At 39.7% G+C, this 13,556-nt stretch overlaps 2 protein-coding genes across 3 annotated transcripts; both read right to left on the reverse strand.

Moving 5' to 3' along the window:
* Positions 1–533: 533 nt before the first annotated feature.
* On the reverse strand, positions 534–5,056 carry LOC121802777. 2 transcript variants are annotated; one of them, XM_042202472.1, is made up of 9 exons: positions 4,905–5,056; positions 4,367–4,510; positions 4,156–4,268; positions 3,435–3,513; positions 3,323–3,351; positions 2,625–2,718; positions 2,124–2,213; positions 1,805–1,997; positions 534–1,348 (listed from the first exon to the last, which is right to left on the reverse strand). In XM_042202472.1, exons 2-9 carry the CDS (start codon positions 4,508–4,510, stop codon positions 903–905), a joined length of 1,188 nt encoding a protein of 395 aa, XP_042058406.1. In that variant the 5' UTR covers positions 4,905–5,056; the 3' UTR covers positions 534–902. The 2 variants fall into 2 exon arrangements, with proteins under 2 accessions (XP_042058406.1, XP_042058405.1); XM_042202471.1 differs by having other exon boundaries at positions 534–1,369.
* A 7,408-nt stretch (positions 5,057–12,464) lies between these two features.
* Positions 12,465–13,104, reverse strand: LOC121803793. Its single transcript, XM_042203397.1, has 2 exons — positions 13,002–13,104; positions 12,465–12,925 (listed from the first exon to the last, which is right to left on the reverse strand). Exons 1-2 carry the CDS (start codon positions 13,102–13,104, stop codon positions 12,465–12,467), a joined length of 564 nt encoding a protein of 187 aa, XP_042059331.1.
* Between the last annotated feature and the right edge of the window lie 452 nt (positions 13,105–13,556).

A 13,556-nucleotide genomic window follows, 5' to 3' on the forward strand; every position in this document is an offset into this window, starting at 1 on the left:
ATATTTTTGCCATTTGAAGCGTTTGGTTATTAGCTAAATTTCAAGTTGATGTACAAAGTAATTTCAAGTTTCATGTTTTTCAATCCTTTACTTAGCTTGTGTACAAAGCATTCAGTAGTGGATATTAAATGGGGATACCATGATCAATAAAGCTTCCTTTTCTGTTTAATATGACAAAACAACCAATTTTTGAATAAAAAATTGATTTTAATATGGTCATGAGTCAATTATAAACAAACATTCAATCGTTCATTCTATAGTGTGTTGTGTTTTGGATCAAGCATGTTCCTACTTCTATTTCAACATGCCGAAACAAAAAAATTTAGTCTGCGTCGATACCTTTTTCGTTTAAATTCAATGTCGCACACTATTGGAGTTTTGTGAAAATAAGTAGTGTCATTTTCTCTTTAGATCCTATTAATGATTTTGGAATAAAATCTTATAAAATTACAGTTTATGAAATGACCACTTTGTAATAACTTGATGTTACAGTTGAAACAAGAAAAGAATTAAAGAATCAGATGTCAAAGATGGATTCAGAAAGAGTTAATATCTCACAATCTAAGTGTTGAAATATCCAATTTCAGTAACTCTTTTCAATACTACTATTAACCTATTTAAATAATGAATATGCACTTTTTCAGTATCAATAATATCTTAAATAAAGTTCTATATTTAAACCAAAAACAATCAATCAGATTTGATCTACACTGAACAGATATTCTGACTTTCTGAGGGTACCCTCAAGGCCAGGCCAGCATGCACAGCATCCATCCTTAGTTGTTGTAGAAGGCTAATGGTTCAGCCAGAGGACATCCATGACTTCTGAGGATCATATCCAAAATTTGCGAACAAGTTACTTGTCAGCTGCTCCGATCTCAACTCTGAAAGGCCACTATTACTTACAACAGACCACTCTTGTTCCCACCAGTAAGGAGATTGAAAAATAGATCGTTACTGTTCCTCTCTGTGCCTTTTAGAGGAAACCTCGATTGATCTGTAGTTGATGGGGCTGGTTGTTTAACAGCTACAAAAGCAACCTTCTTACTTGTTTCCTTTTTGACTCGTCTTGAGAGGGTTGATGTGGTTGAAATAGCAGGCGGGCTAGTTTCTGTGCGAGTGACTTCTGATTCGGAGCATGAAACATCTCCAGCTAACTTATTTCTGTTTGTGTCAGAGAACGATCCAGCTGATGAATTGGTGAATACATCTTCTAAGGAAACTATATTTGCAGAAGATGGAGCCATATCTGAAGCTTCTGAAACATTCTTCTCATCTTTTTTCAATCCAGCAGCATCACTATAGTTTTCTTCAACATTGTTTGTATCGATTGCAGGAAGTACAGATGCTGCAGCCCCAGAATCATCAACTATGTGAAAAAATATCATGAGAAAAGGTTGTAGTATATTACTAGTTTATTTCAGCAAAAGACGAAGCTATTTGTGCACAAAGTACAGCTCTAAAGCAGGACAAGAACAAACATAACCAAGCAAACCGGGATGAGAAGTTAGAAGCAATGCATTTAACATGGTCCTCTGAAGCGTGTACAAAACCATTTAAAACAAAATGATAACACAGTCTCGAGAAAAGCATCTCTGGTCAAGTGTTATACATTCAATCAACAAGTATCACTCAGATGAAGTACCAAATAGATATGGCTACAAGAAAAATCAAAAGAACATAAAGGATAAATGAGATTATAAATCCCATTCCCAACCATCATAGAAGTTCAATTTAAGTAATGTATTAAATCATTGCAATGAAATCATCATAGGGTGAAAAAAGAAAAGGACTAGGATATTACCTCCAAGTACAACCTCAATGTTCTCATATAGTATTTGCGGAGTGCTCAATGAGATATCTCCTCGCTCATCCTTCTCTTCACCAGTGGCCTCTCTTTTGTGGGTCGTCTCAACTAAGACAAACTTATCTTTCTGCCAAATGCACTCTAGTAAAATCTTGGCTTCCACCTTTCTTGGAAAATATTCTCTAAAGACCTAATATTAAGTAAATGAAAGAGAAGCAAATGCAGATAAGTATAGGGGGAAAGTTTTTGACAAGAACCAACATAGACGCTGCAGTAGCTTATACATTGCTTCAAACACTAACAAGAGTGCACTGACCTCAAATCCTTCTTGTTTTAGTTTAATACTTTGTTCCTTTTGAGAAAGAGAAGAAACAGTGTTGTATAGAAGAACAGCATCAAGAAGCATCTGCAAATAAGGAAATTATAAATAAATGAAAACGCATCAATTACTTGCTTAGACTTGGGATATAGCTATGTTTACTAATGTCAGACTCCTTATGAAGTTAGGACAATCTAAGGAATAGCTTCATGATAGGAAGCATGCCACTTCCTATTGGCGACTGAATAACCCAAATTACTGAACAATACCCTTGACAAATTCAAACATAAACTAGAATTACAGCCATTGCACTCCTCAACCAAAGCACCTTCTCATCCAAAGAAAAAGAGAGATGGTTTCAAAAAATTTATGAAAAAAGAGAATCCACATTTAGGTCATCTGGTCATGTACACAACAAATATCTGATAGATCACGACAGGAATTTAATTATTGTAGTAGCAAATTCAGCATGAGCTGTTTGCAGAAAATGTTGCTTACTTGTTGAACCAGTACGCGAACACGTGCAAGCACAGCCAAAACCACCAGTGAAAACTTCATGAAAAATGACCGAGCAAGAAGCTTGGATATCTCTCTTTGCGTAGTTAAGATATTCACAAAAACAAATTTGTAAGGATAAAATTCTATATTAGGTGGTTCCAATGTCCACTTTGTGCCAAAAAAAAAAAGACATTAAGAACAGATGGGGTGAAACAAGAATCATAGGGAACTTGTGTAGATTTGGTCATAGAGATAAACTTACGAAAGTTGAAATAAATGAAAAATAAAGGGCAGACAGAACAGACTGCATCACAATTTGATGGAAGCCACAATGAAAGAATTATACACTACTAAAAAATACAGGAAGGCAACAACCACGAACTGGAAATGGCAGAATTGAGATTTGAGAACACTATAAATTGGTCAATAATTTTTGCACACAAATGTAGAAGTTCTGCTAATAATCTGTGGGTGAGAAGTGCAAAAGCAGATGTTATAGTACCTCTCAAAACATTCTTATATAAAGTATAATTAACATTGAACAGTACTGATATATTTTTTTTAAAAATAGCATAGTATGACATACAAGAAGACATGAATACGTTTTATGCATGACATGTTCGGACATTATCCTATGCACAAGAAAAAATATGTGCACACACACAAACACAATCAACAGTTGAGAACTATAAGGATACATAGCTGCCTTCAACAAAGGCTCAACAATCTGCAAAAGCATGACAAAAAGCCAGAAATGAGAAATGCTGGCTTCATCATGTTATCTCAAAATTGAGAAAGAAAGGAAACCACCTGTGACAATAGACGGGTAACTCCCAAAAGCCTTTCCAGGAAATTATACTTTCCACTGTTAGTTTTTCTCCTCTTCAAACTACAGAAAGTAGGCAACAATATTAACAAGAATACAATAATTCTATAGCATTACATACAAGAGAAATTATGCAGAAACTTCTCATTACATATTTGACATAAACTACCAATTATATATTTATAATACAAAATTTTCGGCCCCAAAACAGCAAGATGGAGTCATTGGCCATATTTAGTTGAATCTTAGAACACAAAACAAATTCAGTAAGCATGACATCGGCAAAAGGCCACTTCTTGGCCTACCTAAGATTAATATGAAATTTATGATTCTGAATACCAAGCCAATGAATCCATACATGGATAGAGGAGAAGTAACAAATAACAAGAAACACCAGATAGATCACTTAGAAACTATACTCCAAGTTCACATCTTTCTGGCAGGACCAGAATATTATATTAGCCAAAAAAAATTCATTGTCCAATCAAGCGTATGTAGTCTTTCAGTACACATATAACTCAAAATGGTTCAATGGTAGCTTGATTTTGTTGTACCAAAAAAGTCTAGCTTCAGATTTCATACTGAGAGGGTTCCACATCAATTGAAGGATGGAAATTTACAAGGAATTTGACAATAGTAACTTGAGTTAAATTGATTAAAAAAGGAAGGTAGAACAAAAGAAGAGAGTAAGATGCAGAGTAATACCCTTCCAAAAGCTGAACCTTTTGTTTTGGCCTGTCTCCATTTATCACCAGAAAAGAGGATTCCAATACCTCGTCCAGGTTAAGTGATTTCAAAAGTTGCAAATCCCTTCTTACCTATTATGCAAACAACACGCATATAAGAACTTGTACCAGTATCATAGCAATTAGCTATATACCTGTTGGAGAAACTGAGTATAACCAAGATTACAAACCTTAAGAATGTATTGAAAATATGAGGATCTCCGATGCTGATTCTTGTGTTTATACACGAGTCTCTCAAGAATTCCACATTCTGTGTGAAGCTGACTGGTGAAAGACTTCAATCTTTGCTCAACTGTTTTGATGTCTGAGTCCATCTGTATCCAATTGTAGCAATGAATTGGCATCTCAATCCATCAATTACGTTTATGCACTATTTTCACATTAACAAAATACCTAAACCGCTAAAAGGTTTGAACTTCAAAATAATAGTAGCTAGTAGTAGGCCTTAAGTTAAGCTATTAGGCTAAAGAGGATAGTCACATTCCCTTTTCTTTATAAGGGCATTCCCACCCATCCTGCAAAACCCATATTTGGAGTAGAATTCACCTCCAACCATACTCCATATCCCTACCCAAATTTCAGTTTTTGAACAGTGATGCACCAAAGATGCAGTAGCACTGTAGCTACTGCAATTCACTTTATGAAGCTTCTGAAAATTGCAATTGGACCCTCATAATTATGTATTTTGGAATAGAAGCTAGGAATTACCTGATTTATGGAGATGCTTGACGATTGAAGAAGTTGGCGAAGAAATTTTTCTGAGATGCAGAGAGAAACGAGAAAAGAGAGAAGAGGGGGGAAGGAGGAGCGGCGAAATTTAATGCAGAGAGAGAGAAAATTATATCTCTGTTTAAATTAGCATATATGTAATGGGCTCGGTCATAAAAAAAATTCTTATACTCCATGTATTTGTATATAGGATATAGATGGATTTAAAATAGTGAAAGTTTATGTTATATATTTATTAGTACTTGTTTTGGGATATAGGCGGTTTTTTTTATCAATTATTTAGTCAAAAATTACTTAATATTTATTTTAAATTATATAAATTAATACTTAATTATTTATTTTGAATAATTTATGATGTTTATTATTATAGGAAAATAAATTAGATAATACTCCTCATAACATAAACAATTGTATTTAAATTATTTAACTAAGTTCGAAAATTTTTTGATAAAGTGTTGAGGGGTTAATGTGTAATTTAAATAAATATTGTATTTAGGTAAGACTGAAAAAGTAAAAAAAGTAGGTGAATATTGAAAATTCTTTTGAGTATGAGTTTGATGTAAATGATTGGAGTAAAATTACTGTTTGATGTGACAAAACTCGAAAAATTGATTTGAGTTTGGAGTAAATGGTTGGAGACCATCTCCAACAGTACAGTATAACCTAAAATGCATTAGAAAAATACCTTCAATGGTACTACAAAACCAATCCTATTATAGGTTTTTGAAGAAAATATACCTATCTTTAGGTTTACACTAAAAGTGTACCAAAACACTTTTCAGATTATGATTTATTGCATTCAAGTCCGAGTCATTCTAAATTTATCAAAATAAAAAAGGGAAGGAATACAAATAAAAATTCAAGAAGAAAAACATGGAAAAAACTTACAGAAGAGAGACGCAGAGGTAGACTGGCGATGGAAAGAAGAAGAAATAAGATTTAATAACCTATGGGCTCGTTCGGTTCAAATTAGATGGGTGAGTGTGATATGAATCTCGACAGAAATAAATGTGGTCGGTCCCACCACTCATGTTGCAATTCTCGCTGTTTGGTGTTTCGATTTTGAGGGAGCAGTTTCATGTCAAATCCACCCATTTTGCCTAAAATAACCTTGATAGTATGCTATAATTCCAAAAGCGACCCTCCAAAATATGTGCGGCAAACACAGGTCGAAAACGTCAAAATACCCTCCAAAATGAAAATCAAATACTCCCGCCGCCTATCACTGTCCTTATATACACGCTACGTGATCAATTACAACCGGGTTAACAGTCAAGCTTCTCCATTTGTTGCTGACCACAACATGGAATTTAGAATACTCCCTGAACGTGAACGTTATTCTGGTGTACGAATTACTACCCAATCGTTCAATTGTTGTTACATACTGCACTCCTACCTTACGTTCATTCGTTTGCCGTCGTGTTATGCAGGTTGATGATGTCGCAGCAGTCTGGTGGGTTCCGTGCCGCACCCTCGGCAGGAAGCAGACCATCTGGTATGTGTCACTGTTTGGTACATCGGTGATTGCATACCGTTTCGATTTCGCCAGTTTCTTAACAAGGGTGATGAATATGTGCATGTTCCACAGGAATCACTGCGAAACCCACTCGTAAATTTAAGAAGGGTGATCGTACTCGTTGAATGTGGTCGCAAAGAGAGGAAGAGATATTAGCAACGACGTCGGTTGAGTTGGTAACCATGGGATGGATATCCGATAACGGTTTCTGGTCAGGTTATCTACAAAAGTGTGAGGACGCCATCAGTGAAGAGTTTCCCACTTCCGACATCAAAGGTACGCCTCACGTTGTATCCAAACTCACTGCGTGGAAAACAAGCTATACAAACCTGCGCAATATTTTGGAGCAGACTGGAGTAGGGTTTAGTTCTAACGGTGATTACAAGATTGATATAGATAATAAACAGTGGGAGCATGTTGTACAAGTGATTAAAGTGTTTAGATCTACAACTTGTGTGTTGTCTTTGTTCTGATGAAAGTGTGTTAATATTGGTTGTTTGGTTTTTTCTTGGAAGGTTGACCCAAAAGCCAAATTCATGCGTCATAAATCCTGGCCTCTATGGGAAACTTGGAAATGCATTTTCGGGAAAGACCGAGCGGGTGTGGGTGCGAAAAATATTTCGGTTGCAGCTGCTCGGCTTCGCGATTCTAGGGCTGGAGGAAGCGAGTGTGACGAAAGTGAGTCTGAACTGCCATATGTCATTGTCTCGGTGATTGACACCACGATTTCAGAAGAGGAACCAAAATGCCGATCAGATGAGCTCTGGGAATACTGACAAGCCAACTGTGACAACCAAATCCGGCGGAGAAAAGCGTAAAGCCATTCACCCTGACGTCCTTCTTATGGATTTTTTGTCCAAATTACATGATGCAACTAACGCAAGGTTGGAAGTCATATCGTCTAAAATTGGGTACGACTTTGATCTGGGGCAGTCCTGCCAAGCGGTATACGATAAACTAGGCGGTGTTGAGGGGCTCACCATTGCACAGAAGTATCGACTATGCAATATTCTGGGGGATAAACCGCAGAGTCTTGAGGTTTTCATGGGAATGCCGGGACCTTCTAAACTTGGATACCTTCTGTCGCTGTTAGATGATGAATGAGTTACCAATGATCATGCAAGCTTCGTATACATATTGCTTGCCGTGTTTGTGTTTGATTAAGCTTTGCTCATGTGTGTCACTATTATGTCTAGTAGAGTTTGTCTTTGTTGGACAACCTAGTCATGTCTCATTTTGTAATATGTAACAATGCACCATGCCTAATTTTGGTAATTCGAATCGCATGCTCATTGAGTGTGCAAGGTTAAGGTGTACGATCTGCTATTAAATTTTTTTCACAACCATATTTAAAGGTCCAAGTAGTTGATGTGATAGTTACAAAAATTGTTGCCATCCACACCCATTGCATCCAACACACGCATTTAGGTGTTAAAACAAGCCATAATAAATTATACACAAAATGCAACGACGTACTACACTTAGAGATCAAGCTTAACCACGGCCGACTCATCACGGACGACCCAATGTTCGGAGGACACAAAACTACGACAAAGGCTTCAATAAAGTTCGGAAACACAGGCAACCAACCAAGGTAAGACTAATATAGAAAACATAACGCAACATAACGAAAAAACAAACCGCGACAAGTCCTCCGCAGCACAACTACTCCGGTGTTTGACGCGCGTAAACATGTGGCGAGTTTGAAGCGCATGAGCTCGCAAAAGGTGACACACTTGCGACCCTGGCAGGTGTATTGTTTCCCAGCATCATGCGAGATTTAAACCCCCCCCCCCTCGAACCGTGAACGAAGGTTTCCACCGGGGACAACGTCTAGGAACACTATAATGGCGTCCGTGGTCGAGGCGCCAGTATTCGGCTCAATCCCGTCTTCGACGAACAGTTTACGACGCACGTTTCGTTTGCTTGGTTCAGCCGGGGAGTTCACTTCCTCTTCATCATCATCAACATCCATGTAGTTGGCCTCTTCTGAGGAAGACGCGTCCTCTCCCTACGACGAGATTTCAATGACTTGTCTCGGTGCTGGGAGGACAGGGCCTACAGTCCTGAACAAATTACCAAGTCGGTAGTACGCCGGCTCTCCACGGTAGTAATATGCGGTGGCGAAAGCGTTTCTCTACTACGCAATAAGTTGTGGCCATACAAATGAATGGCCACATAAACATGTTAGGGTTTTATGAAGTAATAGAGTTTCATCTCCATGACCTTTACCCACACGGTGTCCGCGGCATGCACGAAGTTGTCGACTCGATCCCAGTACGTCCCTTTGGTGTTGATGATTTCGTTGAACGTTTGACGTTGCAGGGCAAGAAGACGCACGCGAATGGATATTGTTGCCTCGGTGATCGCCAGGCCAAAGCAGTCGTGGATCTCTCGGGATGCACACGACATGAAATGCGTAGGAAATTCTTCATGAAACACCATCAACTTTGGACGTCCAAAAGCCGTTGTATAGGTAGTGGGATTGCAATGGGATGTTGAGGACGGTCATGAATGAGGGGATTGGGATGTATGGAAGCATGGTTCGGATGTGGTACGAGTGAATGTTTCTCCATTTATGCACCTCTATATTTATATAACCAATTAGGAGAGCATTTACTTTATGAATGACCTCTAACCACCCAAACCCATCATCACTTTTGTACACTTGCACGCAATTGTCAACACCAGCTTTTCCCTCTTCTCTCCACCTTTTCAAAAGACAGAGTCATAAATTTGCAAATCTTCATTGATTCCTGGAATCGAACAACCACAATTACTACACATACCCATCAATCTTTCGAATAGAATGGTTACAGGAAGATTGCCTAAATCAGCATTGGTTATCTAACCGAATACGCGTAATTCATTTGCCCTAACCTCCCAATGCATTATACACTACTCCCAAAGTCTTCCCCTTGAGCCATAATCTGCATACACTTACATATACTTTTCATGGGGAAGCCCAAGTACATGTGAGTAATGCCTTGTCGATTATGTGGGGATGGTAGGTGTTTTAATGGAAGTTTGTCTAAGGTAACGAGTTGAAGATGTGTTCGTTGTTGTTATCCGTTTGCGGAACGTTATTCGTTATGTTGGGCTTGACTTAGTTACCATAATGTTGTCATTGGACTCGCTTGTTGCATGCAATTTTGTTATGACTAACAAATTAACACATCAGTTAAACATCATAATTCATTCTACTAGGTTAAACCTAAAACACACAGTCACTGAAACATAACCACACCATACACCAACATAAACGCATAATCTTCCTACTAACAAGCACACGGCACACAACATTAAGTTCACAACACATCATGAAAACCATAATTTAGTCTTGGGTGATTACAAGCATAACATGGCTTCATTCGTCATCGGGGCTAGATGGACCAACCACCTCACCAAAATCGTCATCGACAGGCGCATTAGGAGGGCCTAAAATACGCGACAAATTCCCATATTCAGTCTCATCTTGGAGGTAGTAGGCAATGACGAACTCGTTGACCTGCGAATCGTGGCCATACAAGGTTAAAACAAATTACGGTCGAACATATATGCAAAACAAACAAATTACATTACTAACCCGGATCATTTGCTCCCAAATGACATCCTTCGCCTTCACATACTCTTCAGCCGATAGCCAAACAGTCCCATCAAAGTTGATCACAAATGAGAATGTGTCGTACCTTTTCCATAAGAACGTGATGCGCTCTATAATGTCCCCCTGCTCTTGCCACTCAGTGAACTCTTCGGCCAGCTCCTTGTATACGCCATCGACGAATGCCTCGTCGAATGTTGCCTGTTGCCCTAAACCTTCAGCTCTGGTATTCTCTATGTCCATGAAAGACAGGAGGAGGTTGTCGTCGGCCTCAGTCTATCCGTCGAAGTAGAGATACACGTACTGAGAGTGAGCCCTGATGGGATCCATTACTTTCACGTGGAGATGTTGGGAAATGAGTGAGGGATGAAGTTGTAATGCCAAAATTAATTGACAAGTGGGTAAATAAATAGTGGTAAAGAGTGACAAGAGACATCTCTAATTGACTAAACGATGTGAAAAGAAGGGAAATGCATTCTTGCAATTAATCTTTGCTTCTTTGACCACGCCAACTTGCATTTCACACAACTCGAGGTGTGAGAGGAGTGTACATAAATATCGTTATATGTAATTTTGTTACACCGTCGTCCGAAATTACACCAAAATGGCTGGAGTCGGGATGCAACCAATGCCAAATGGAGGACTCCCATTCCTACGTTGCCCGTCCTTCCTTAAGGTTTTCTCCCGTGTGATCAATATGGACGAATCGGTAGGTCATTGCTACGTTTTGTTGGTGTTAGTTTTGTTTGACTTTGTTAATTTAACGTCTTGCTTTATTTGATCGCATAGGAGATACCGGTCGAGTTTGACGTGGTGTATGAGACAACACTTCATGCGGATTGTAGATTGGTCATGCCAAACGGTGTCGGTTGGACTGTTCGACTCCTTTAGGTATGGTCTGGGACGCGCTTCCATGAAGGTTGGCCGCAATTTGTTCGAGACAATCTACTCAAAGATGATGACTCTCTGATATTCATCATAGCTGATGTTGGCATTTTCCATGTGAAGAGATACGACGTGCACACCGACGTTCCTCCCTTAACTGACGGTGAAGGTCATTCGTAAACCGTATTTCCTGTTGTTTTTTTCTGGGAAGCCGGTGTTATATTTTTTTTACAAAAATGTACATATTGTGTAGATTATGCGGACGTCCCGGATGAGGGATATCCCGCCGACAGAGCCGACAAATCTGACGATTTCAAGCCATCAGATAGTGACACAGATTCAACTGATGGTTCGGGTTATGAGGACGATCAACATGCTCTAGACTTGGATGGTCGGCCTACGTTTGACGTCACGATCACAACTGCCCATTTGAGCGGCACCTTCATGATACCATACGGCTTTTGGAGTCGACATATCCCGATGGGTGCACTGCAAGCGCCGATGTACTTCCTCACGACGGATAATACGTGGCCGATGTCACTCATGCACACCGACTCAATGATTTGGGTCAAACATGGGTGGAAGCAGTTCAGGCGTTCCAATGGACTTGTGGTCGGGGATTGTCTCCACTTCACCCTTGTTAATCCATTGGAGGTTACCTTCTACGTGTGGGTTGAAAAAGCTTAAGTACCTTGTATGATTTGATGTTATTTCCGTAATCATTTGTTGGGTCCTAAATGGTCGGTTGTTTTTATGTGTTGTGGGTTCATGTACACGTTGTTTCAAGGTCTGTTTGGAGTATGTGTTGTGAAATGCGTTTACTAATCGTTATTTTATCATATGTTCCACTCGTGGATTGTGTGTTTGCATGTTTGAATTATCGTGTTTGTGTGGTCATATAAACAACCACGCGATGTCGTTGAATAGTTCGAGTTCAACCATGCACTCATTACATACCATTGTCTTGTTCAACAAATACAAAATGATTACGCTTTATGCGGCTTAATCAAACTAGCTTGCCAATCACAAATCTAAGAAGAACTAAAACCAGAGACATGAACCCAAGTAGCACCGTAAACGACACATTATGAGTATAATTCCTACGGGCAAAGCATTGGACGCATCGGGTTTTAAGATTGGTCACACCTTTGTCACTATGTTGGTAGTTAGTAGGGCGTACAGTAGTATGTGGTTGACCAACAGTTGGATGTTCTGCGGTTGTACTTTCCTCGTCAAACCATTTGAAAGATCCCGGGTGATCACCATTAACCGGACACTTGTAGTAGTACCTTCCTGCATACTTCGTTGTTTTGTCGGCACGCCGCAACACCATCTTCCCGTGGCCACACGCACACAGAGGTATATACCCTCAAAGATATTTGAACGAAGGGTTTATGTTGATTGATAAACTGCAAACAATAGTAGTCGAAAACGTGAATGACCACTAAGCACAAACGTCTCTGTCCGGTTAGCAACAAACAAAAGTTCAGTTTTACATAGTCAAGTACAAATTCTAAACGACATCCTAATCCTAACATCAAGCACGCTGAAATTGTTGCCAGATGGCGTTCGCTAAGTCATCCCTGAATTGTGTCCATTCAGATGATGGTTCTACATGGTGAACAAACTCCACCCCGTCCGTCTCACCGGGGACTGAGTTATAGTCAACGTTCATATCAAGTTGGGCTTCGATAGGGTCGTTAGGCATCTGTCGGCGTATGAAATTATGCAGAAGGAAACACGCCATTATTAAACGCATCTGGGTTTTGATCGGATAGTATGATGCACAAGGAAGAATGCCCCATCGCATCTTCAACACAACAAACACACGCTCTATAACATTCCTAGCTTTCGTGTGGCGCATGTTAAACAGCTCTTTTGGGTTCTGAGGAGCGGCGTTACCCGGACCCCACTCTTTCAAGTGATAGCGTACGCCCTTGTACGACGTCAAGAAGCCATTGCTATTTGCATACCCGTTGTCACATAGGTAATAACATCCTGCGAGGATTGCATGGTTTGGTTAAAATATATAAGGGGCCACATCCATTTGTTGACCCGTGAAGTAGGTACAAACCTTGTAGGACCTTTAACCCTCCTTCTTGCATGACTGCATAGCGTAACACCCGAGAATCACCGGCAGAACCCTCCCAACCAGGGAGCACATACACAAACTGCATATCCCTATCGCATATCGCCAACGTATTCGTTGCGATATGCCCCTTACGTGTTCGATAGCGTGGCTTGTCTGTACTACTGACCAACACATTTATATGGGTACCGTCAAGTGCCCCAAGACAGTCATAGCACATCATTTTAAACAATTCTAAGAGTTGGATACGTAGACAATAAATTAAACCCACCCACAGACAATTCCCATCGGACACCAGCACGTAACCCACCTTGAACCATTTCCAACGGTAGTCCAGACAGTCAGCGGCTACCACCTCCGGTTTGGTCAGCAATACCCCGTATAGTTTCAGTACAGCGGCCAAAACTTTGTTGACATAATGCGACACGGTGGATCCCGACCTCCAGAACTGGAACTTCACAACACGATTTTTTTGATGATGGGCCAACACAGTAACAAACATTGCCACTTGTTCTTCCACAGGAACACATTTTTCTGTTG

Source organism: Salvia splendens, chromosome 5 (assembly GCF_004379255.2).
Source record: "Salvia splendens isolate huo1 chromosome 5, SspV2, whole genome shotgun sequence".
Taxonomy (NCBI): Eukaryota; Viridiplantae; Streptophyta; class Magnoliopsida; order Lamiales; family Lamiaceae; genus Salvia; species Salvia splendens.